Source organism: Taudactylus pleione, unplaced genomic scaffold (genome assembly GCF_031769625.1).
Source record: "Taudactylus pleione unplaced genomic scaffold, aTauple2 ptg001043l, whole genome shotgun sequence".
Classification (NCBI taxonomy): domain Eukaryota; kingdom Metazoa; phylum Chordata; class Amphibia; order Anura; family Myobatrachidae; genus Taudactylus; species Taudactylus pleione.
The window spans coordinates 568588-594567 of NW_028285444.1; the positions used below are offsets into that span (position 1 = coordinate 568588).

At 48.1% G+C, this 25980-nt stretch overlaps 1 protein-coding gene across 1 annotated transcript in view; it reads right to left on the reverse strand.

Annotated features, from left to right (window-relative positions):
• LOC148453994 (connector enhancer of kinase suppressor of ras 2-like) overlaps positions 1 to 25980 on the reverse strand; it is a 970642-nt gene that overhangs the window by 404705 nt on the left and 539957 nt on the right. The window contains exon 6 of the mRNA XM_088461402.1: positions 24866 to 24985. Within this exon, the coding sequence (XP_088317528.1) occupies positions 24866 to 24985 (120 nt within the window). The remainder of the gene's footprint in view (positions 1 to 24865; positions 24986 to 25980) is intronic.

Below are 25980 nucleotides of genomic sequence, written 5' to 3' on the forward strand. Positions count from 1 at the left end.
CTGCTTCATGCTGGCGATTTAAGCATGAGGCAGACGTGAATTACACAGATCAGTGCATGCGTCTGTGTGTAACAACGTGGCAAAGTGTTACATTTTATTTTTAAAAAATAACGTGGGATCCCCCCTAAAAGCACAACCAGCACCAGGCTTTTCTGAGCCAGTCCTGGTTGTAAAAATACAGGGGACATAAGATGTACATGTCCCCCGTATTTTGCACAACCAGCACTGGGCTTTGTGAGCCGGTCCTGGTTATGAAAATACAGGGGACAAATGATGTAGGGGTCCCCCGTATTTTGTATAACCAGCACCGGACTCTCTCTAGCAGGGGTGTAATGCCACAGTGGTGGTACCCTTTCACTGGGTATACTTGACCGCTAGTCAGTCCAGGCCGGGGATCCCTGGGGAGGTGGGGACCCCTCTCAAAAAAGAAGTTCCCAACAACAACAGACTGCAGCCATAACAGCTCCCTGGAGCATCCTGAGGATGCTCCGGGCAGCGCTGTTGTTGTGGCGTGATATCCACCGGGTGCCATAACTTCGCTGGATGGAACAGCACGTGAGGGAAAAGGACCCTGCTCATGGGATCTTACAGTCTAAAGGGGAGGGCTGGCAGACAGGGATAACACAGAGAAGAGAGACAGTGAGTGAGGAACAGAGAGCGGTGGATTAGGATGAGAGCCTACACTCTATAGGGGAGGGGCACACAGACAGGGGCGACAGAGGGGAGAGACAGTGAGGGAGGAGCATAGAGTGGTGGGTTAGGATGAGAGGTTACACACTATAGGGGAGGGGCAGACAGGCAGGGGTGACACAGAGGGGATAGACAGTGAGGGAGGAGCATAGAGCGGTGGGTTAGGATGAAAGGTTACACTCTATAGGGGAGGGGCAGACAGACGGGTGACACAGAGGGGAGAGACAGTGAGTAAGGAGCATAGATCGGTGGGTTAGGATGAGAGGTTACACACTGTAGGGGAGGGGCAGACAGGCAGGGGTGACACAGAGGGGAGAGACAGTGAGTGAGGAGCATAGAGCGGTGGGTTAGGATGAGAGGTTACACACTATAGGGGAGGGGCAGACAGACAGGGGTGACACAGAGGGGAGAGACAGTGAGTGAGGAGCATAGAGCGGTGGGTTAGGATGAGAGGTTACACTCTATAGGGGAGGGGCAGACAGACAGGGGTGACACAGAGGGGAGACAGTGAGTGAGGAGCATAGAGCGGTGGGTTAGGATGAGAGCTTACACTGTATAGTGGAGGGGCAGACAGACAGTGGTGACACAGAGGGGAGAGATAGTGAGTGAGGAGCATAGAGCGGTGGGTTAGCATGAGAGGGTACACTGTATAGGGGAGGGGCAGACAGACAGTGGTGACACAGAGGGGAGAGATAGTGAGTGAGGAGCATAGAGCGGTGGGTTAGCATGAGAGGGTACACTATATAGGAGAGGGGCAGACAGACAGTGGTGACACAGAGGGGAGAGATAGTGAGTGAGGAGCATAGAGCGATGGGTTAGGATGAGAGGTTACACTATATAGGGGAGGGGCAGACAGGCGGGGTGACACGGGGAGACAGTGAGTGAGGAGCATAGAGCGGTGGGTTAGGATGAGAGCTTACACTGTATAGGGGAGGGGCAGACAGACAGTGGTGACACAGAGGGGAGAGACAGTGAGTGAGGAGCATAGGGCCTGATTCAGAGCCGGACGCTATTTGCGCTCGCTCGTTCAGGAAAAAGGGGTGGCTATTCAAATGAACCGTTCGCTCTTTGCGGTCTGTTCACGCCTCTAGGTCTGAACGAGCGAACAAAACATGCGGTCGTTTTTTGGAAAACTACCCCCCCTGGCCGCTCGCATCCTATGTCATGTCCGCTATTTATTAGGTTAATCGAGTACATCGACCAGCGTATGAACTGCTCGCAATTCTTGTGGTTGTTTTTTCCTACCGCAATCTTGCGAGCAGTTCTGACTCTAAAATAACCCAGTGACGGGGTCAATGACGCTGCTGTATTAATTATGCCCGTTTTGACCTTTAAGCACGCCTGCGTTCGGATCTCCACTCCCCGTTTTCAAGCACCTTCCCCCATTACCACCCACATACGCCTCCTCCTGTCACTCAAAATAGCAGGCATTCGCTATTTAGCGAACAAACGATTTTCGGCCACACTGACTGGTTCGCGCATGTGTATTACGATCCGTATGCATGCGCAGTTGTGCAGGCATCGCTCGGAACGAACGAGCGGCCGCTTACGAGCGGCTCTGAATCAGGCCCATAGAGCGGTGGGTTAGCATGAGAGGGTACAATATATAGGTGAGGGGCAGACAGACAGGGGTGACACAGAGGAGAGACAGTGAGTGAGGAGCATATAGCGGTGGGTTAGCTTCAGAGTTGTATGCTTTAATAAAAAGTGGGTTTTAGAGCCCGTATGACGTTCCAGTGGTAGAAAGTAGCATGGGTGAAGTCTTGTCGATGCCAGTGGGAGGAGGTAATCAGTTCAGGAGAAAGTCAGTGGTCATTGGCTGAGCAAAGTTGGTGGGTGGGAGTGTGGAGGCCACAAAACTCATTAATGTCGGGGGGAGAGGGTTAGGTGATACCTTTAATGGTAAGTGTGAGGAGTTTGGGTTCAGAAGGGGAAAGGGAGCTAGTATAGGACATAGTGGAAAGAGAAGGCAGAATCACTTCTTTTGTAGAGGCCGATGAGCCGGTCAGCAGTTTTGAGGACAGTTTGGAGTGGATACGCTGGAGATAGGGAAACCAGATAAAAGGAGGTTACACCAGTCCAGAGATGACCTGTGAGTGGATGAGGGTCTTTGTTATCTCCAGAGTGAGAGAGGGCCTGGTCCTGGAGATGAATGTGGGGTTTGAAGGAGAGGGCAGAGTCAGGGATAACATTAATACAGTGGTTCTCCCTGGAACCCCTGGCCGGTCGGTGTCCGGTTTATTGTTGTATAAATATAGAATAAATAACATGGGATCCAATCAGAGTCGATCGCTTGCTGCAAGCGATCGCTCTGAATGAGGGCGGCCGCTTACTTTTTTAAGTACCGCCTTCTGGTCGATCGCTAGGCTGTAGGTTACCACCCACAGCGTCTTGTGATCGACCAGGGTGATGGTCGCGATGATCAAGACCATCGCGACCATCGGGGCTTGCGACGAGACCCTAAGGTTGGGTCTCGTCAACCGCAAGCCCCAGGGAGCTCTCTGCTCTGATCGAGCAGGAAGCTCCCCACTGACATCATTGCTGATGTCAGTGGGGCCGCCCCCAAACGGCAAGCGTTCAGTCGGTAACGCCTCCGTTTGGCTGGCCACGCCCCCTGCCCGCTTCCCAAACGGGGCGAGCTGTCACTCACCATCGACAGCTCGCCCCCTTTGGTGTGAGACCCGTAGCGACGGAGCGCCCGTCGCTAGCCGGGTCTCGCACATGCGCACGTCGGAGCCGGCTCCGATAAGCGCATGCCCAGTGGGGAAACATCGACCCGGTTGCTAGCGCTCAGCGCTTGCGACCGGGTCTGAATGACCCCCATTGTCCTTTACCAAAGAACTAGAGGTCCCAGCAAGCCTCCCCTGCATGCTGGTACTTGGAGAACTACAAGAACCAGCATGCAGGCATTAAGGGCCCGCTGTTACCTCTAGTTCACCTGTAAAAGAAATATTAAAACAAAGACAAGACTCGCGCACCGTGGCAGTATACGTTCATTACACTCACATATACTCACCTACAATCCCTGTACACGTCCTCTTCTCCATATAGGCATCACGTCTTCACAAAACATAAAAACGCAAAGACCCCAGCCCACGGACGTAAATACCATCCTCTAAGGACGGAACTTCCCGAATGACAGCTCAGCCGCGGCATTTCACTTAGAAATACATAGGCTGATCGTTCATTGGCTGAGAGATGCGTGCCTCTGCCTCTCTCAGCCAGTGAGGAGTTCCCACCATTGACTTCAATGGTGAGAACCGCTAGGTTACTAAAGGCCACGTAACGGTTCTCATCACTGATTTCAGATGAGCTAAATCCAACATCAAATGCAAAATTTGACTTTAATAAATACAGCCGCGGCTTTTTCTCACGCCAAGTCCTGATGTGCTTCATCTGCAACTATGTATTTAAACTAATTCCAGTTCAGTGACAGTCAGGTCTCAGCGTCTGTAGTACACTGAGGGCGAGATGCACTATCATCAAAAATGCGGTCAATCGCCCGAAAACAGCATTTTCAATAATAGTGCATTTCCGCAAAGCTTTCTGCAGCTTGGACCTGATGGGTAACGCCATCTTTAGACGGCGTTACCCGATAGAAGTCTACGAGGGGTATTCAATATGAAACGTAGACTTCGCCGTCTATGTGTGTCGAAGTTTTCGCCGCACATCGGAGCTTTTGCCGGTGAAAAAGTATCGCGTGCGCCCCCGATTATACCCGTATTCAATATGAAATCGTTGAAAACGGCACTCGCTGAAAGTGAAATCAGCGAAAACTTTGCTGATTTTTGGGGAAATCACCCTAACACCCCCAAAAAGATGCTCTGACATGTGGGATCACTCTGGATACCCCCGATTAGCCCTGCTGAAGGTTTTTGGGGTCTTTAAACGGGCTCGATAGCTGCTATTTTGGGGATTTGGGAAGGTGGTGAAGAATAGTATTTAGAAGGTTTTTTTGGAGAAAATAAGTAGTCCCAGCAAATTTTGGGTACTTGAAAATAGGGGTGAGCATATTTAAAAGTTGCTAAAGTGAAGTTTTAAAAAACGTGAAAAATCCACCTGCCGCAAACACCTGCAATGAAAAAAACACCTGAGGCGTACTTGGGGACCCCCCTAGATTGTAGTTCACTAGTTTTTAACTTTGTACCCCCCAATTTTTTTTTTGGCCCCCAAAATGAAAGTGCTTTTTTGGGGGTCTTCTGAGGTATTTTTTAAAAATTTTTTGACACAGTTTACCTTTGGGGGACTGTCTGAAGGTTACAGGGTAGTTTCCGAAATGTTGCACCCCAAAACCCCAATCCTGCACTTTTTTTCACCACACATTCCTTGGTGATAGTTTTTCGCAGGGTCGGATGCAATGTACTTATCGCACCGGCGAAAAGTTTTCAAATTGAATACGGTGTAAAAGTAAAAGCGCCGAAAATGACGTCATCCGAGCGAAAACATCGCAGTAACGGCATTTTCGCTCCATATTCAATACCCCTATATGGGTTTCTTTCTGCAAAGTGCCGTGAGAGGGATCACATTGGAGTCCTCACAGCACCCCCGGCGACGCGCACATTGCTCTGCACATGCACAAAGGAGGACAGATCTTATCGGAATAGTTGTCTTTTGCGATACACTTCGAACGACAGTACGTAACACCTCTGGGAGCACCTCAGTCGGCATCGGGCGCGGTATGGTGTATAGATCCTAGCTGTATGAGGACACATCTGTATGTAGAGCTGTACACGGAGGGGAACATACTACATATAAATCACACACTGACTGAGCCATCTCCCTCCTGCTCTTATCCTCTATATTGCAGCTTCTTCCATTATGTTTTGTGTGACCAAATGACAACTTGTTACACTTGCAGCCGGCGCGGAGATCCGCAGAACACGGAATATGACGCCTCCTTAATTGACACAATTTTAAATAAATTCAGTTTGAACAATGGAAATATCGGGACTTTAATGTCTGACTATAAACCACAAGATTCAGTGCACAGACCGATGCAGAATAAAACGGAATCTTTCTCTAGTTATAAAATCGTCCATCCATGCGAGCGGTTCCGGCCACTGCTTCTGATAGTGTCACTATGATACAATAAATGTACAGGTGCGATACTAAGTCATTTGGTCACATCTGATCTTCTGCATCTCGAACCAGCAAATGGGAATATTTCAAGAGGTGACTGTTATCTATGTTGTATACTGCAGTAACACAAGGATACATTAATGCAAGATATAAGGAGAATATTATTATACTCCCACATTCTGTTGTGGATTATAGCGGGTGATTCCAGGGGGTGATTACAGCAGGTGATTCCAGGGGGTGATTACAGCGGGTGATTACAGCGGGTGATTCCAGGGAGTGGTTACAGGGGGTGATTACAGGGGGTGATTATAGCGGGTGATTCCAGGGGGTGATTACAGCGGGTGATTCCAGGGAGTGGTTACAGCGGGTGATTACAGGGGATGATTATAGCGGGTGATTACAGCGGGTGATTACAGCGGGTGATTACAGGGGATGATTACAGGGGGTGATTACAGGGGGTGATTCCAGGGGGTGATTACAGCGGGTGATTATAGCGGGTGATTATAGCGGGTGATTCCAGGGGGTGATTCCAGGGGGTGATTACAGGGGATGATTATAGCGGGTGATTCCAGGGGATGATTACAGCGGGTGATTATAGCAGGTGATTACAGGGGGTGGTTACAGCGGGTGATTACAGGGGATGATTACAGGGGGTGGTTACAGGGTGTGGTTACAGGTGGTGGTTACAGGGGGTGATTATAGCAGGTGATTACAGGGGGTGATTCCAGGGGGTGGTTACAGCGGGTGATTACAGGGGATGATTATAGCAGGTGATTACAGGGGCTGGTTACAGGGGGTGGTTATAGCAGGTGATTGCAGGGGTGATTACAGAGGGTGATTATAGCAGGTGATTACAGGGGGTGATTACAGGGGGTGATTATAGCAGGTGATTACAGGGGGTGATTATAGCAGGTGATTACAGCGGGTGATTACAGGGGGTGATTACAGGGGGTGATTATAGCAGGTGATTACAGTGGGTGATTACAGCGGGTGATTACAGCGGGTGATTACAGGGGGTGATTACAGGGGGTGATTATAGCAGGTGATTACAGGGGGTGATTACAGGGGGTGATTACAGCGGGTGATTACAGGGGGTGATTACAGCGGGTGATTACAGCGGGTGATTACAGGGGGTGATTACAGGGGGTGGTTACAGCGGGTGATTACAGGGGATGATTATAGCGGGTGATTACAGCGGGTGATTACAGGGGATGATTATAGCGGGTGATTACAGCGGGTGATTACAGGGGATGATTATAGCAGGTGATTACAGGGGGTGGTTACAGGGGGTGATTATAGCAGGTGATTACAGGGGGTGATTATAGCAGGTGATTACAGCGGGTGATTACAGGGGGTGATTATAGCAGGTGATTACAGTGGGTGATTACAGGGGGTGATTATAGCGTGTCATTACAAGGGGTGATTATAGCGGCTGATTATAGCAGGTGATTACAGGGGGTGGATACAGGGGGTGATTATAGCAGGTGATTACAGGGGGTGATTACAGGGGGTGATTATAGCGTGTCATTACAAGGGGTGATTATAGCGTGTCATTACAAGGGGTGATTATAGCGGCTGATTATAGCAGGTGATTACAGGGGGTGATTATAGCGTGTCATTACAAGGGGTGATTATAGCGGCTGATTATAGCGGCTGATTATAGCAGGTGATTACAGTGGGTGATTACAGGGGGTGATTACAGTGGGTGATTACAGGGGGTCATTACAAGGGGTGATTCCAGGGGGTGATTCCAGGGGCTGATCCAAGGGGATGGTTCAGGCTTAGACAGAGTTGCTATCACAACTGCTAAGATGGTAGCAGCTGCGATAGCACTAATATGGTAATGAAGTAGGAGGCGTCATGCCTACTTCATGCATTACTGTTCCGCGCTGCGTCCGTGGACGCAGCGTTCGGTCATCTGCGTGATCCCCTGCTGGCTGAGTGACCATGGAGTCACTCAAGCCGGTGATGGCAGTTGCTCAAAAGATTCCAGGAAACCTCCGTCAGCCAGATGCAGATCCTGGCCTCTCCCCCAACCAACCGTGGCGATACGCCTCCGTTTTGGGTAACAGAGGACGTCGCTGCGCCCTCCCCATCCAGGAACGGCAGCAGACTTTCAATCACTGAGAGTCTGCTGCCGCTCTGCGTGCGGGATCGTAGGCTTGATATTGAGAGTCACTGGTGCTGCAAATGAGGTCAGGTTACAGTCACGGTACAGTCAGGGTACAGAATACAGTCAGGGTACAATCAGAGTACAGTCAGAGTACAGTCAGGGTACAATCAGAGTACAGTCAGAGTACAGAATATAGTCAGGGTACAATCAGAGTACAGTCAGAGTACAGTCAGGGTACAGAGTACAGTCAGGGTACAATCAGAGTACAGTCAGAGTACAGTCAGGGTACAATCAGAGTACAGTCAGAGTACAGAGTACAGTCAGAGGACAGTCAGAGTACAAAGTACAGTCAGAGGACAGTCAGAGTACAGAGTACAGTCAGGGTACAATCAGAGTACAGTCAGAGTACAGTCAGGGTACAATAAGAGTACAGTCAGAGTACAGAGTACAGTCAGAGGACAGTCAGAGTACAGAGTACAGTCAGAGGACAGTCAGGGTACAGAGTACAGTCAGAGTACAGAGTAAAGTCAGAGGACAGTCAGAGTACAGAGTACAGTCAGGGTACAGAGTACAGTCAGGGTACAATCAGAGTACAGTCAGAGTACAGAGTACAGTCAGAGGACAGTCAGAGTACAGAGTACAGTCAGGGTACAGAGTACAGTCAGGGTACAATCAGAGTACAGTCAGAGTACAGAGTACAGTCAGAGGACAGTCAGAGTACAGAGTACAGTCAGAGGACAGTCAGAGTACAGAGTACAGTCAGGGTACAGAGTACAGTAAGAGGATAGTCAGAGTACAGAGTACAGTCAGAGGACAGTCAGAGTACAGAGTACAGTCAGAGTACAGAGTACAGTCAGGGTACAGAGTACAGTCAGGGTACAATCAGAGTACAGTCAGAGTACAGAGTACAGTCAGAGGACAGTCAGAGTACAGAGTACAGTCAGGGTACAATCAGAGTACAGTCAGAGTACAGAGTACAGTCAGGGTACAGAGTACAGTCAGGGTACAGTCAGGGTACAATTAGAGTACAGTCAGAGTACAGAGTACAGTCAGGGTACAGTCAGGGTACAGTCAGGGTACAGTCAGGGTACAGAGTACAGTCAGGGTACAATCAGAGTACAGTCAGAGTACAGAGTACAGTCAGAGTACAGAGTACAGTCAGAGGACAGTCAGGGTACAGTCAGAGTACAGAGTACAGTCAGAGTACAGAGTACAGTCAGAGGACAGTCAGGGTACAGTCAGAGTACAGAGTACAGTCAGAGAACAGAGTACAGTCAGGGTGCAATCAGAGTACAGAGTACAGTCAGAGGATAGTCAGAGTACCGAGTACAGTCAGAGGACAGTCAGAGTACAGAGTACAGTCAGGGTACAGAGTACAGACAGGGTACAATCAGAGTACAGTCAGAGTACAGTCAGGGTACAATCAGAGTACAGTCAGAGTACAGAGTACAGTCAGAGGACAGTCAGGGTACAGAGTACAGTCAGGGTACAATCAGAGTACAGTCAGAGTACAGAGTACAGTCAGAGTACAGTCAGAGTACAGAGTACAGTCAGAGGACAGTCAGAGTACAGAGTACAGTCAGGGTACAGAGTACAGTCAGAGGATAGTCAGAGTACAGAGTACAGTCAGAGGACAGTCAGGGTACAGAGTACAGTCAGGGTACAATCAGAGTACAGTCAGAGTACAGTCAGGGTACAATCAGAGTACAGTCAGAGTACAGAGTACAGTCAGAGGACAGTCAGAGTACAGAGTACAGTCAGAGGACAGTCAGTGTACAGAGTACAGTCAGGGTACAGAGTACAGTCAGAGGACAGTCAGAGTACAGAGTACAGTCAGAGGACAGTCAGAGTACAGAGTACAGTCAGGGTACAGAGTACAATCAGAGTACAGTCAGAGTACAGAGTACAGTCAGAGGACAGTCAGAGTACAGAGTACAGTCAGGGTACAGAGTACAGTCAGGGTACAATCAGAGTACAGTCAGAGTACAGAGTACAGTCAGGGTACAGAGTACAGTCAGGGTACAGAGTACAGTCAGGGTACAATCAGAGTACAGTCAGAGTACAGAGTACAGTCAGGGTACAGAGTACAGTCAGGGTACAGTCAGGGTACAGAGTACAGTCAGGGTACAATCAGAGTACAGTCAGAGTACAGAGTACAGTCAGGGTACAGTCAGGGTACAGAGTACAGTGAGGGTACAATCAGAGTACAGTCAGGGAACAATCAGAGTACAGTCAGAGTACAGAGTACAGTCAGAGTACAGAGTACAGTCAGAGGACAGTCAGGGTACAGTCAGAGTACAGAGTACAGTCAGAGTACAGTCAGAGTACAGAGTACAGTCAGAGTACAGAGTACAGTCAGAGGACAGTCAGGGTACAGTCAGGGTACAGTCAGAGTACAGTCAGGGTACAATCAGAGTACAGTCAGAGTACAGAGTACAGTCAGAGTACAGAGTACAGTCAGGGTACAGAGTACAGTCAGGGTACAATCAGAGTACAGTCAGAGTACAGAGTACAGTCAGAGGACAGTCAGAGTACAGAGTACAGTCAGGGTACAATCAGAGTACAGTCAGAGTACAGAGTACAGTCAGGGTACAGAGTACAGTCAGGGTACAGTCAGGGTACAATCAGAGTACAGTCAGAGTACAGTCAGGGTACAGTCAGGGTACAGAGTACAGTCAGGGTACAATCAGAGTACAGTCAGAGTACAGAGTACAGTCAGAGTACAGAGTACAGTCAGAGGACAGTCAGGGTACAGTCAGAGTACAGAGTACAGTCAGAGAACAGAGTACAGTCAGAGGATAGTCAGAGTACAGAGTACAGTCAGAGGACAGTCAGAGTACAGAGTACAGTCAGGGTAAAGAGTACAGTCAGGGTACAATCAGAGTACAGTCAGAGTACAGAGTACAGTCAGAGGACAGTCAGAGTACACTCAGGGTACAGAGTACAGTCAGAGTACAGAGTAAAGTCAGAGGACAGTCAGAGTACAGAGTACAGTCAGGGTACAATCAGAGTACAGTCAGAGTAAAGAGTACAGTCAGAGGACAGTCAGAGTACAGAGTACAGTCAGGGTACAGAGTACAGTCAGGGTACAATCAGAGTACAGCCAGAGTACAGAGTACAGTCAGAGTACAGTCAGAGTACAGAGTACAGTCAGAGGACAGTCAGAGTACAGAGTACAGTCAGGGTACAGAGTACAGTCAGGGTACAATCAGAGTACAGTCAGAGTACAGAGTACAGTCAGAGTACAGTCAGAGTACAGATTACAGTCAGAGGACAGTCAGAGTACAGAGTTCAGTCAGGGTACAGAGTACAGTCAGAGGATAGTCAGAGTACAGAGTACAGTCAGAGGACAGTCAGGGTACAGAGTACAGTCAGGGTACAATCAGAGTACAGTCAGAGTACAGTCAGGGTACAATCAGAGTACAGTCAGAGTACAGAGTACAGTCAGAGTACAGAGTACAGTCAGTGTACAGAGTACAGTCAGGGTACAGAGTACAGTCAGAGGATAGTCAGAGTACAGAGTACAGTCAGAGGACATTCAGAGTACAGAGTACAGTCAGAGGACAGTCAGAGTACAGAGTACAGTCAGGGTACAGTCAGAGTACAGAGTACAGTCAGAGTACAGAGTACAGTCAGAGGACAGTCAGGGTACAGTCAGGGTACAGTCAGAGTACAGTCAGGGTACAATCAGAGTACAGTCAGAGTACAGAGTACAGTCAGAGTACAGAGTACAGTCAGGGTACAGAGTACAGTCAGGGTACAATCAGAGTACAGTCAGAGTACAGAGTACAGTCAGAGGACAGTCAGAGTACAGAGTACAGTCAGGGTACAATCAGAGTACAGTCAGAGTACAGAGTACAGTCAGGGTACAGAGTACAGTCAGGGTACAGTCAGGGTACAATCAGAGTACAGTCAGAGTACAGTCAGGGTACAGTCAGGGTACAGAGTACAGTCAGGGTACAATCAGAGTACAGTCAGAGTACAGAGTACAGTCAGAGTACAGAGTACAGTCAGAGGACAGTCAGGGTACAGTCAGAGTACAGAGTACAGTCAGAGAACAGAGTACAGTCAGAGGATAGTCAGAGTACAGAGTACAGTCAGAGGACAGTCAGAGTACAGAGTACAGTCAGGGTAAAGAGTACAGTCAGGGTACAATCAGAGTACAGTCAGGGTACAGAGTACAGTCAGAGTACAGAGTAAAGTCAGAGGACAGTCAGAGTACAGAGTACAGTCAGGGTACAATCAGAGTACAGTCAGAGTACAGAGTACAGTCAGAGGACAGTCAGAGTACAGAGTACAGTCAGGGTACAGAGTACAGTCAGGGTACAATCAGAGTACAGTCAGAGTACAGAGTACAGTCAGAGGACAGTCAGAGTACAGAGTACAGTCAGGGTAAAGAGTACAGTCAGGGTACAATCAGAGTACAGTCAGGGTACAGAGTACAGTCAGAGTACAGAGTAAAGTCAGAGGACAGTCAGAGTACAGAGTACAGTCAGGGTACAATCAGAGTACAGTCAGAGTACAGAGTACAGTCAGAGGACAGTCAGAGTACAGAGTTCAGTCAGGGTACAGAGTACAGTCAGAGGATAGTCAGAGTACAGAGTACAGTCAGAGGACAGTCAGGGTACAGAGTACAGTCAGGGTACAATCAGAGTACAGTCAGAGTACAGTCAGGGTACAATCAGAGTACAGTCAGAGTACAGAGTACAGTCAGAGTACAGAGTACAGTCAGAGGACAGTCAGTGTACAGAGTACAGTCAGGGTACAGAGTACAGTCAGAGGATAGTCAGAGTACAGAGTACAGTCAGAGGACATTCAGAGTACAGAGTACAGTCAGAGGACAGTCAGAGTACAGAGTATAGTCAGGGTACAGAGTACAATCAGAGTACAGTCAGAGTACAGAGTACAGTCAGAGGACAGTCAGAGTACAGAGTACAGTCAGAGGACAGTCAGAGTACAGAGTACAGTCAGGGTACAGAGTACAGTCAGGGTACAATCAGAGTACAGTCAGAGTACAGAGTACAGTCAGGGTACAGAGTACAGTCAGGGTACAATCAGAGTACAGTCAGAGTACAGAGTACAGTCAGGGTACAGAGTACAGTCAGGGTACAGTCAGGGTACAGAGTACAGTCAGGGTACAATCAGAGTACAGTCAGAGTACAGAGTACAGTCAGGGTACAGAGTACAGTGAGGGTACAATCAGAGTACAGTCAGGGTACAATCAGAGTACAGTCAGAGTACACAGTACAGTCAGAGTACAGAGTACAGTCAGGGTACAGTCAGGGTACAGAGTACAGTCAGGGTACAATCAGAGTACAGTCAGAGTACAGAGTACAGTCAGAGTACAGAGTACAGTCAGAGGACAGTCAGGGTACAGTCAGAGCACATAGTACAGTCAGAGTACAGTCAGAGTACAGAGTACAGTCAGAGGACAGTCAGGGTACAGTCAGGGTACAGTCAGAGTACAGAGTACAGTCAGAGTACAGAGTACAGTCAGAGGATAGTCAGAGTACAGTCAGGGTACAGTCAGAGTACAGTCAGAGTACAGGCACAACTGTGGGGAGCACTCACCAATGAAAAGTTTGTTACTATTCTATGAACAAATCCATTAAGTTTCAAAGCACAAATCCTAAATGCTGAATATTCCTGTAAAATATAGTATAACCAGGCAGCACAATTATTTCACATATTATAGGTAAGAAAAAAAAAGGTGATGTTAGAGAAATGCAGCTGGTAATGTTACATGTACAAATGACTGATGAAATTATTTAAAAAGGCTTAAAAGCAGCTTTTTACAATGTGACTGACAATCTTTAAAAGTGCCGATAGCTATATTAATGGCAAAGTGAACATCAGTAATAGTAAATATGTCTTTATAAGGATTTTAGCTGTCAATTACCTTAATGTAAAAAAACAAAAAATAAAAAAACCTACATTTAAATTGTTTTAGATGGTTATTATAACAGTATTTACTTGTTGCTACAGCAACCCTGACACTCTCATTTGCATCTCTCCCCTTCCCTCTCTCCTGCACCCTCTAGAAGGTCTGTCTGCTACCCGTGACCTTTCCCTCTCCGACTCACAGAGGGGGAGATGTATCAAACTTTGGCAAGAGATAAAGTGAGAAGTAGCGCAAAGCAACTAATCATGGTGTAAATGTCATTTCACAGACTGTGCTAGATAAATGCCAGGTTGATGCTGACAGGTCACTATGTGCAACTTTGCTACTTAATCTCTCTCCAAGGCTTGATACTATTCCCCCCACACATCCCACCTCCGAATCTCCGAGCCATTACTGAATCATAGATCTCCCCATGGAACACCACCTCTCTCGCTGTCCCCTCCCCTGGTGGGCTTCTTTCATAACCCTTGCCCTGGGGTCCTTCTCTTCCCCTGCTGCTCCCGCCAATTCATACCCCAGAACCCTCCCTGTCTTTCTCTTCCTTTGAGGTTTATTCTATTATTAACTTCTATCCATCCATGTTCACTTTAGCGCAGATGTCATCTATTGCCACCCCCCCCCTGGTTCTCTCTCTAAATTACATGACAACTTTGCCTCATGGCTCCCCCACTTCCTATTCACTGACCTTCCCTCCCTCATCTTAGGTGACTTTATTATCCTTAGTGATGTCCCCACTGACCGATCAACCTTCACATCATCTTTTACTTTCTATGAATCGTTCTTCTCACCCTCTCACGTGAATGAGGACTCCCTTGATCTGATCTTCACTGACCATTGCAATTTTTCTCCCTTTACTAATTCCCTTTCTCGGACCATTAGCTTCTTTCCTTTAAACCAGCCCTCACACCTTCTCCACCTCTCCCTCCCAAAGCTACCTTCACCAGGCGTAAACTTGCGGCCATTGACCCAATTTCATTCTCCTCCCTGCTCAACTTACTTTACCCCACTGTCCTCCTTTCCTGTCCTGACCAAATCGCATCCCACTACAACAGTGATTCCCAACCTCAGTCCTCAAGTCACACTAACGGTCCTGGTTTTAGGTATATCCATGATTGTGCACAGAGGGTTAAATCAAAATAACTGAGGTACTAATTAAGTCACATGTGCTCAAGTGTGGCTATCCCTAAAACCTGGACTGTTAGTGTGCCTTGAGGACCGTGGTTGGGAACCCCTGCTCTACAATAATCACCCTTACTTCTGCTCTGGACTCTGTTGCTCCAGCTGTTACTGCTCTTTGCAGATCCATGTCTAAGCCCTGGCATTCAAATACACCTGATACCTGCAAATGTGTTTGCAACCCGCCAAACGTTACTGGAGAAATCGCGTTCCCCTGTGTACTTCTTCAATTTTAAATGTAGGCTATTCTCCTACAGTGCTGACCTTTCCATCTCCAAACAGACACTTTTCAAAACCCATATCCAACCACTTCACTACCTTAAACAACCTCCTCTGCACCCCCTCCTCACGCTCCACCCTTGACTTTGCCACACACTTCACATCCAAAATAGATTAAATCCATCAGGTCATCACCTCACACAGTCCCTCCTCAACCCACCCTTCCATCCAGCCTCTTCCTCTTCCATCCAAATTCTTCTAGACTTTTCCCATCGTCCCCATCTATTCTGCGAAACCATTACTTTCTTCTCCCCAGTTTCTGGAGATGCAGTCATGGCCCAATACAATCCTCCCCTTTTCTACATCCTATCCTTTCCTATCCAGCACTGCCTGTTCTCTCTCCCCTGTTGCCAGTTCCAGTCTTGCCCATATCTTCAACCTTTCTCTCTAATCAGGAACTGTCTCCTCTGCCTTCAAGCATGTCATGGTCATTCCCATTCTTAAAAAACCCAACCATTACCCTGTTGCACTTGATTCATTTCTGATGGTCTTGCTTTCATCCTCTCCACTGTAAAGAAACTGCCCTCATGATCTCCTTGCTGCCAAATCCAAGGGCCACCACTCTCTGCTCATTCTTTTTGATCTCTCTGCAGGTTTTGTAACTGTGTACCACCTTCTTCTCCAGCAGATCCTTAACACCCTTGGTGTGTGTGATACTGCCCTCTTCTGGCTGTCCTCCTACCTCTCTGACTGCACTTTCAATGTCTCATCTAATTGATCCACTTCTCTCCCTCTTTTACTACCAGTTGGTGTCCCACTTGGTCTCCTTCTCTTTTCCCTTTATACTTCCTCCCTAGATGAGCTTATCAGCTCCTGTGTCCTCTCCTCACCTGACCTCTCTTTCTCTCCTATTTCCTCTTGAATGTCCCAGCACTTTCTTAACCTAACCTTTTTCCCCCGCCATCTTCGAGTTTTGCGGCCTGCACACTCCCACCCACCAACTTTGCTCAGCCAATGACCACTGACTCTCTCCTCAACTGATTACCTCCTCCCACTGTCATTGTCAAGACTTCACCCATGCTACTTACTCCCACTGGAACTCAGGGCCTGATTCAGAGCCAGACGCTATTTGCGCTCGCTCGTTCAGAAAAAGGGGCCGGCTATTTTAATTGAGCGCTCGCTCTTTGTGGTCTGTTGACGCCTCTATGTCTGAGCGAGTGAACGAAACATGCGCTCGCTATTTTGTAAAGACGCCCCCTGGCTGCTTGCATCATACATCATCTCCGCTATTTATTAGATTAATCGAGTACATCGAAAGGCGTCTGAACTGCTCGCAGTGCTTGTGGTTGGATTTTCCTACCGCAATCATGTGAATAGTTCAGGCTAAAAGACAACCAAGTGACGTGGCCGATGACGCTGCTTTGTTAATTATGCACACCCTTAAAACGCCGGTTTTGACCGTTTGGCACGCCTGCGTTCGGATCTCCACTCCCTGTTTTCAAGCACCTTCCCCTGTTAGCACCCACAAACGCCTCATTCTGTCACTCAAATTAGCAGGCATTCGCTATTTTGCGAGAACACAATTTCCGACCGCAATGACTGGTTCGCGCATGCGTATTACAACCCATACGCATGTGCAGTTGTGCGAACATCACTCGGAGCGAACGAGCGGCCGCTTATGAGCGGCTCTGAATCAGGCCCTGAGATAGGGGTGATCTAATAAAATTTATCAGCTAAGAATTCACAAAGAAACAGCAGATTTTATAAATATATATAAAGCAAATTGTTATACACATATACAGCATGTAAACTTGTTGGGACAAAGGAGTCGGCAGATAGAGATTAAGCGTATTGGGGATGAAACTCTAATTAGACCATGTACACCCTAGGTAAGAATGTGACTTCTAGTTTACAATTAGCTGTATATTTACGACACAAGGCTTACTTTGCAACAGGAAAGAAAAGTCTGCAAGGACGAGAACGCCACTCATGCCCGAGCTCATGCCAGGCTATTCATACAGTACTGTATACCTAACATGTTCTCCTGTAAAAGTTACATTGCCCTAATGTGCGCACAATTGTTAATAATACACTTCACATATAATCAATATGTCCTTTTAATTTCAAGTCATTTCTCCAGTGGCCGGAAGCACGTGACGCGCGGCGTATGTTTGCACTGCCCCAAATATCGTCATATTATAGCACATTACACGACTTCTGCGCCCTGTAACACAGACTCACTGACCTTTAAATATCCTATGAGGGAGTAACAATGCAATAAAGCGCTATTCACCGCTATTAATTACAGCTTGTTGCGTTTCACCCGAAATTCTACAATCATCTGTTTTGCGCCCATGTAACAATTCATTGGGTGAGGTAACCACTTTCCCGCCATCAGTCCTGTGTATCCAACGCGCTGGAAACCTTTAGCATCAAATGTTTTAATTAATACAGAATTACAGATTAAAAAGGTCAAAATTACTTTCAAAGACTTTGAAAATGAAAGTGCGTTGCTGGAATCTACAGAAATCCGCAGCGGATATGATGATATTAGCAATTTTAATTGTAACATTTTGTATACGCACCCGGTGAAAAACTACAAGAACTTATATTTATCCATCTTTATATATTTCAAACTTACCTATAAAACTAAAGATTGAGGTTTGTTTAAAATCTGTATCCAGTACTAATGAAATTACAGTACGCTAGACGTATATTATATACATTGTGTATAATATATAGAAGAGATAAATATTTTATTTTAGTCACAGGGGTGGGGAAATGAGCGTAGTGCTGTGCCGAGATCGATTATTACAGATAAAACTAAATTTATTTTAACCAAAAAGGTGAGTGCGGCAACATCTGTCAAAGCGCAAGTTGCGCAAATTTGCTCTGTGCAGAACTTTGCGAACTTCATACTATTTTATACCTCCCTTATATTTTAATTGGACAAAGTAAACCCAGTCCCCACCCATTTTTTTCAGAGGCCCCGCCTCCATCCTTACTGGCCGCACCTGTTTAGTAATGTATATTTGTGATGAGGGAATTATTTACACACAGTAACAGGAATAGCAGGTGCAGTCCACAGCATTGGGGGTCATTGCAAATTTTTTAACTAGGGCCCTGATAATGCCAATGCACCCCCTCAAATCCCCCACTCTGCTCTCACCCAGGTCCGGGAATTCTGCCTCTGAGGAATGGCATCACTATACACAGGAAATATTATCAACTACAGATCTAGCTGCTCTCATCGTTGCTGCAATGCGCGTGCACAGCTTCACGCACCGCGGCATAGCGGAGCTCTCGCCGGGTTGCGACTAGTCGCAACCCGGCGTTCTCCCCATTGAGGTCTATGGCATGCGCGTGCATCGCGAACATGCGAGTCGCGCCATCTATGCCACGATACGCTCTCATCACGGCAAAAATGAGCGTGGCTACATCTGTACTTTCCTATGTGTACAGCGCTAACGTTAATAAGACCCCTTCTCTTATATTAGCGTAGAATTGCACGTTCCTCGCTGTCCGCTTGCAGTGGCCTTGTCTGGACATTGAATAAACCAGGCGTCACTCATTTTATTCTCTTGCTCAAATACCTGGAAAAAGACAACTTTAACCCATCGTGTCCTCTGGTGTTTACAGTAATTATTATACCACAGAGCAGGACTTGTCACTAGAATTCCTACCAGCGTTTTAGGGCTCGCATTAGGCCCCTGGTGGATCTACGCACAGCAAATGCACAAAACTGAATAAGTAACATGCTACCGTAATGTTTAACAATCCCGCCAACGTATATCGCAAACCGCCAACACTGGTTTCTAGTGCCAGACAGGTGTAAAATGCCAGTGGTCACGGGCACTTGGTGGCGCCTGTATTAACGAAACATTTGTAGCAGGAATACTCAGGGAGCAGGGGCTGTTACTAGGAAGGCAGAGAACCTCTGAAATGTATCCTGGAAGGTGCTGGGATGTGACAGATCACACTGAGGAGGGAGCACTAAGGACAGATATTATATCTCAGCTGCAGCACAGGGGTTTAATGAGAAGAAAGACTTAATACTGTATTCTGCAGTGAAGGTTACTTGGCAGATGGTTTTCGGCATCAGGAAAGTGATTGGAGCTGCTGTAAACTGACCGAGCTGAGAGCTCTCTGCTGAATAGAAAAAACTTATTAATTATTCTCTGACATTTCAGGAGCATCCGCACAGATTGGGCAGCGAATTCACCCTCTTACCGGGCACATTGCAGCAAGTACAATGGCTCACGGTTTGTAGACACAAGATACAGGTTTCAAGCAGACTGGGGGTCTCCAATATACAAATCAGACAGGGCACATGCAAGAAAATCACCAGGACACAGGAATTAGGATCAGACCAGAGGCTTAAGCGGGGTATCCACATAGCGATTTAAACAAGCGACTGCACGATAACGATGTCGTTATCGTGCAATCGCTTGCAAATCGCGCATGCATCGTGCATGTTTTGGACGGAAGCGACCCGTGATGCGCGTGCCCGCGCGTTGCTTCCGACATCCGACATCGCCCGTACATGCAGGTCAACCTGACGATCTCATCAGGTTAGCATGTGCGGGGATGAGGGATGTGCTGGGACTGAACGAGTGAACGTTCAGTCTAGGCACATCAGTAGCTATACAAACGACAGCACGATTGCAATGTCGCTAAGTGGATACCCCCCATAACACAGGAGTCCAAGAACTATCACTGGTATTGGTGTGCAGGACTGCTAGTCTTGTAAGAGAAGCCTGAACCAATAGCAGGTCTCCAGAAAGACCAGCCCCCTAGACCATCATGCCATACAGCCGCTAAGCTCCACACAGCCGAAGTCCGGCTATTTGTCTCAGCCGGGACCACAAGCCATTTGCTCCGCCCAGCGTCCCTTGGATGCATAGTAACCCGCGGAACCATCGGCTCTGCCGGCCCTGCGTTTGGAAAGCTCATAACACCATCCTATTGGCCAATCAAACTGACACATAAAACATGTAAAGAAGCAATCAGTGTTTCAGTGGATAGAAAATATTGAGTGGAAAGTATCCTGCAAATCACTGTAGTCTAGGGCTGTATTAATCAATGCCAGTGGTTTTCCAGTTAAAAATAAACATCAAAATGATGTAAAATTACAATTCAGTGAAATATATATGTGGTGACACCTCTAATTTTATATTCAGGATTTCATATCCGGTATAATAGTGGGTCCCACTAAGCACAATAGTCCTGGTAGTGTTATCAGTACTCCTGTGGTAGATATGTAAATGCTGCTGTCTTCCGTTCCTAAGTCCCGAGTGTGGAAATAAGGAGAAATCAGAAATCACACAGTATTGTACTAAGGGCCCGATTCAGAGCCACTCGCAATCGGCTCGATGTTATCCCACTGCGCATGTGCCGCGGCGTGCGCATGCGCAAGCCCCGTCCAGCGACTGCAGCTCAGACGCTACGGGGCTCGCTACGAGACGTGGTGGATGTCGATGGTGAGTGACGGCTCGCCCCGTTTTTGGGGCGGGTAGGGGGGGTGGTTGGCCAAACGCAGGCGTTCCCTTAGGAATGCCTGGCGTTTGTGGGAGGACCTACTGACATCACTAGTGATGTCAGTAGTGGACTTCCTGCTCTAGGAAGCAGGAAGTCCTCTCGGCCTTGCGGTAGACGAGACCCTACCACAGGGTCTCGTCGCAAGGCCGATGGTCGTGATTATCGCGACGGCCTCCTGCCCGCTCGCACAAGCTGTGTGAGGTCTCCCACAGCTTTGAGAGCGGCCAGACAAAAAAAAAACACATGCCCACAGACCCTGCGAGCTGCCTGCGAGCTGCCTGCGGCAGCGAGCGGGTCTGAATCAGGGCCTAAGTGCTAACTTCCCACCTCTGTGCTATTGCAGCATTGAACAAATGGGAGAGAGCACCAGAGACGGAATTTATTATGAAAGAAGGAAGATAAAATTGAATCTGCTTCTACGCAGGAGGGACAGGAGACGGCCACACAATGAGCGTCCAAGGAAGGTATAAAGTATAGAGAAGATATATCCCAATGGGGATCAAAACAATAGTGTAACAAGAGAGGTAGATGATTAATGTGTACGTAGAATCGCAAATTGATGGGAGTCACAGGGGTAAATTTACTAAGATGGGAGTTCTATTTAAGCAGTGATGTTGCCCCTAGCAACCAATTAGATTCTACTTCTCATCTATCTAGCACCTTATAGAAGATAATATCTGGAATCTGATTGGTTGCTATGAGCAACATCACTTCTTAATAGAACTCCCATCTTAGTAAATTTACCCCACAAAGTGTGGTATTTGCAGAGAGTCAAATACAATTGCTGGACACAAGGGTATACAGTAGGGTACACTCTACCGGGATGTAGTTAATAACCAGGTGGACGTGATGCCAGCGGTCGATATACCAACGCTGGCATCCCGCCGCCGGGCAAAATGCTGATGCCGCTATCTCTGCATGAATTAGGATACCGACATCGGAATCCCGACAGCCGGCATCCCGATCATAAGAGACCAGAGGCAGGTAAGTATGAGCCAGGGCGGAGGGGGGGGTTAGGTTTAGGCACGTCCTGTGGGGACTTAGGGTTAGGTACCCCCCCCCAAGGAGGGTTAGAGGGGGTAGAGGGGGGTTAGCATTAGGCACCACTCGGGGAGGTTAGGATTAGGCACCCTCCCAGGAGGGTTAGGTTTAGGGTGCAGGAAGGGGGGGGTTAGGTTTAGGCACCAGGGGGAACTTAGGGTTAGGCACCACCCAGGGAGTTTTAGGGTTAGGTGGGGGGAGAAGGGAGGGTTGAGATACTTACCTTCTTTAGTCAGAATCCCCTCCTGTCGGGCTTCCGCAGTCAGGATTTGAACCAGCGGCTAAACGATCCCATTCCCACTCTAACACATAAGGTGGAAATCACACGGTACAGTAGTTGCAAAAAATGAATTTCATCTGCTAAGCACGCTAGGTACACGGTATAGCAAGTACAGCAATAGGATGATTTCACATATAACATATAGTAGCAAATACTACAACAAATGGTAGAAAAACTACCCAAATCCCGGGACTATTTAGTTAATTGTACTAAAAAAGGCATTTAGCAAACCAACAGCATGTGTGAGAAGCTGAATGTCATGGTCCAAAAATACACTGAATACAAAAAAAATTATACACAGCGCTTAGTTTTAGCTTAATAAAAATATGACAGAGAATGCGTTAATCTAAAAATATACTTTATATAACTAATTAGAAATTGACACAATCTAATAACACAATGTACAAATTTGATATATTCAGTACTTCTCACATGAAAAAGGATACTTGATCAATTCATGAGTGCTAGCAATGTATAATCATTACAGTGTTTAATAGAAACTTGACAAATAATATTAAAATATACCATACAGCTGTCTATGAAAATAAAAATAAATGGTTGATTGAAAAGTTGTTTTGTAGCAGCCTGTTATATATACATGATTGGAAAAGTCTTTTTGTGTCTATGTCTATAGTAACAAGTAAACAAGTTTTTGGAAAAAAATACTTATGTAACCAGGAGCTGTGGTAATCGTCTGGTCAGTGCGCAGACTGGGCTCTGACACTAGGAAGTGCGTTCCGCCAGGAGCTGTGCTATCGTCTGGTCAGTGCGCAGACCAGGCTCTGACACTAGGAAGCGCATTCCGCCAGGAGCTGTGCTATCGTCTGGTCAGTGCGCAGACCAGGCTCTGACACTAGGAAGTGCGTTCCGCCAGGAGCTGTGCTATCGTCTGGTCAGTGCGCAGACCGGGCTCTGACGCTATGAAGCGCATTCCGCCAGGAGATGTGGTATCGTCTGGTCAGTGCGCAGACCGGGCTCTGACACTAGGAAGTGCATTCCGCCAGGAGATGTGCTATCGTCTGGTCAGTGCGCAGACCGGGCTCTGACACTAGGAAGTGCATTCCGCCAGGAGCTGTGCTATCGTCTGGTCAGTGCGCAGACCGGGCTCTGACACTAGGAAGTGCGTTCCGCCAGGAGTTGTGCTATCGTCTGGTCAGTGCGCAGACCGGGCTCTGACACTAGGAAGTGCGTTCCGCCAGGAGCTGTGCTATCGTCTGGTCAGTGTGCAGACCGGGCTCTGACACTAGGAAGCGCATTCCGCCAGGAGCTGTGCTATCGTCTGGTCAGTGCGCAGACCGGGCTCTGACACTAGGAAGTGCATTCCGCCAGGAGCTGTGCTATCGTCTGGTCAGTGCGCAGACCGGGCTCTGACACTAGGAAGTGCGTTCCGCCAGGAGCTGTGCTATCGTCTGGTCAGTGTGCAGACCGGGCTCTGACACTAGGAAGCGCATTCCGCCAGGAGCTGTGCTATTGTCTGGTCAGTGCGCAGACCGGGCTCTGACACTAGGAAGCGCATTCCGCCAGGAGATGTGCTATCGTCTGGTCAGTGCGCAGACTGGGCTCTGACACTAGGAAGCGCATTCCGCCAGGAGCTGTGCTATCGTCTGGTCAGTGCACAGACCGGGCTCTGACACTAGGAAGCGCATTCCGCCAGGAGCTGTGCTATCATCTGGTCAGTGCGCAGACCGGGCTCTGACACTAGGAAGCGCGTTCCGCCAGGAGCTGTGCTATTGTCTGGTCAGTGCGTAGACCGGGCTCTGATACTAGGAAGCGCATTCCGCCAGGAGCTGTGCTATCGTCTGGTCGGTGCGCAGACCGGGCTCTGACGCTATAAAGCGCATTCCCCCAGGAGCTGTGCTATCGTCTGGTCGGTGCGCAGACCGGGCTCTGACGCTATAAAGTGCATTCCCCCAGGAGCTGTGCTATCGTCTGGTCGGTGCGCAGACCGGGCTCTGAAGCTAGGAAGCATGTTCCACCAGGAGCTGTGCTATCATCTGGTCAGTGCGCAGACCGGGCTCTGAAGCTAGGAAGCGCGTTCCACCAGGAGCTGTGCTATCGTCTGGTCAGTGCGCAGACCGGGCTCTGAAGCTAGGAAGCACGTTCCACCAGGAGCTGTGCTATTGTCTGGTCAGTGCGCAGACCGGGCTCTGACGCTATAAAGCGCATTCCCCCAGGAGCTGTGCTATCGTCTGGTCAGTGCGCAGACTGGGCTCTGACACTAGGAAGCGCGTTTCGCCAGGAGTTGTGCTATCATCTGGTCAGTGCGCACACTGATCTCTGACGCTATGAAGTGCATTCCGCCAGGAGATGTGGTATAGTCTGGTCAGTCCGCAGACCGATCTCTGACGGTATGAAGCGCGTTCCACCAGGAGCTGTGCTATTGTCTGGTCAGTGCGCAGACCGGGCTGTTACACTAGGAAGCGCGTTCCGCCAGGAGTTGACTTAATCACCAGGTATCTCTGCACGGACCGGACAATAGCAGAGCTCTGGGTAATAATTGGTGATGATGAGTGATCTGCATTGAAGGATACAAGGAGTCAGAGTAGGGATATGCGGCGTGGTCAGATGGATGTCAATGGGCGAGTAGTCAGATTGATGTCAATGGGCGAATACACAAAGGGTCTATATGGCTATACCCACAGGAAACTATTATAAACCACTGAGAAGATCTTAAACACTGTACATGCTACACACAATCTAACCAGCGATGTATGTTGGGCGACCATTCATCTTAGGCCATAAGCATCATTGTGTACAGTTCTTATTAGGACTTCTGTGTTACTTTGCGCTCTCTAGCAGAAGAAACAAAACACAACGTGACACTCACCAGTCCTTCACTTGGCATGATGTTGGTGAGATGGACGACCTCCAGATGAGCTGATTGCGACACTAACGAGTCAGACGACAGAGAAATGATGTGATCACAAATCCCAGACAACGTTTTACACTAGAAGAAATATTGGAGAGAAACAATGTAACATTTCAGATAAAGTTATTTTCCAAGAAGATGCAAAACATTGTAACAAAGTTCTGCTCCCGAGGTGGCGTGACTTTACCACAGGGGAGGGCAATTATTTCAGCTGGGGGGGCACTTAACACTTTTCTGTGAACATTCATGGGCCGCACGCAACTGAGAATCAGCCCCTATATATTTATATAAAAGTAGTTTTCTACTCTTCAAACACCCCCTCCCCTCCCCAGCCCTATATGTGGGTTTTTCATATTCATTCTATTTTTATGTAATTAAGCACATAGACATGATAATAGAGACAGGTAACATAATACATACAAATGCCTAAAAAAACAACAACAGAAAACGCTTCATTCAAATGCATGAACAGAATACATCACGCTGCGAAGCCACAGGAAGCAAACAGCGCAAAACACTGAGGGATCTGTCTACCAAGCCTTGGAGAGAGCTAAAGTACCAACCAATCGGCTCCTAACTGTGATTTTTCAAACAGCCTGTAAAGTGACAGTTAGGAGCCAATTGGTTGGTACTTTGGAACACATTCAGAGGCGGTCGTTGGATGCAAGCGGTCGCACAGAATCAGGGCGGCCGCTTGCATCCTGAACGGCCGCCTCCTTTTCAATCATTAGGCTGTGGGTTACCACCCACAGCTTAACGACCGACCAGGTTGATGGTCGCGATGGTGATCACCATCACGACCATCGGGGCTTACGACCAGACCCTAGGGTAGGGTCTGGGCACTCGTAAGCCCCAGGGAGCTTCCTGCTCTGATGGAGCAGGAAGCTCCCCACTGACATCACTAATGATGTCAGTGCCGCCGCCCACAAAACGGTAGGCATTCGTAAAGGAACGCCTCCGTTTTGGAAACCACCCCTCAGGCCCGCCTATCAAACGGGGGCAGCTGTTGATCAACATCAAAAACCGCCCATTTTGTAGCGAGCTCTGGAGCGACAGAGTTTCTCTGTTGCTGC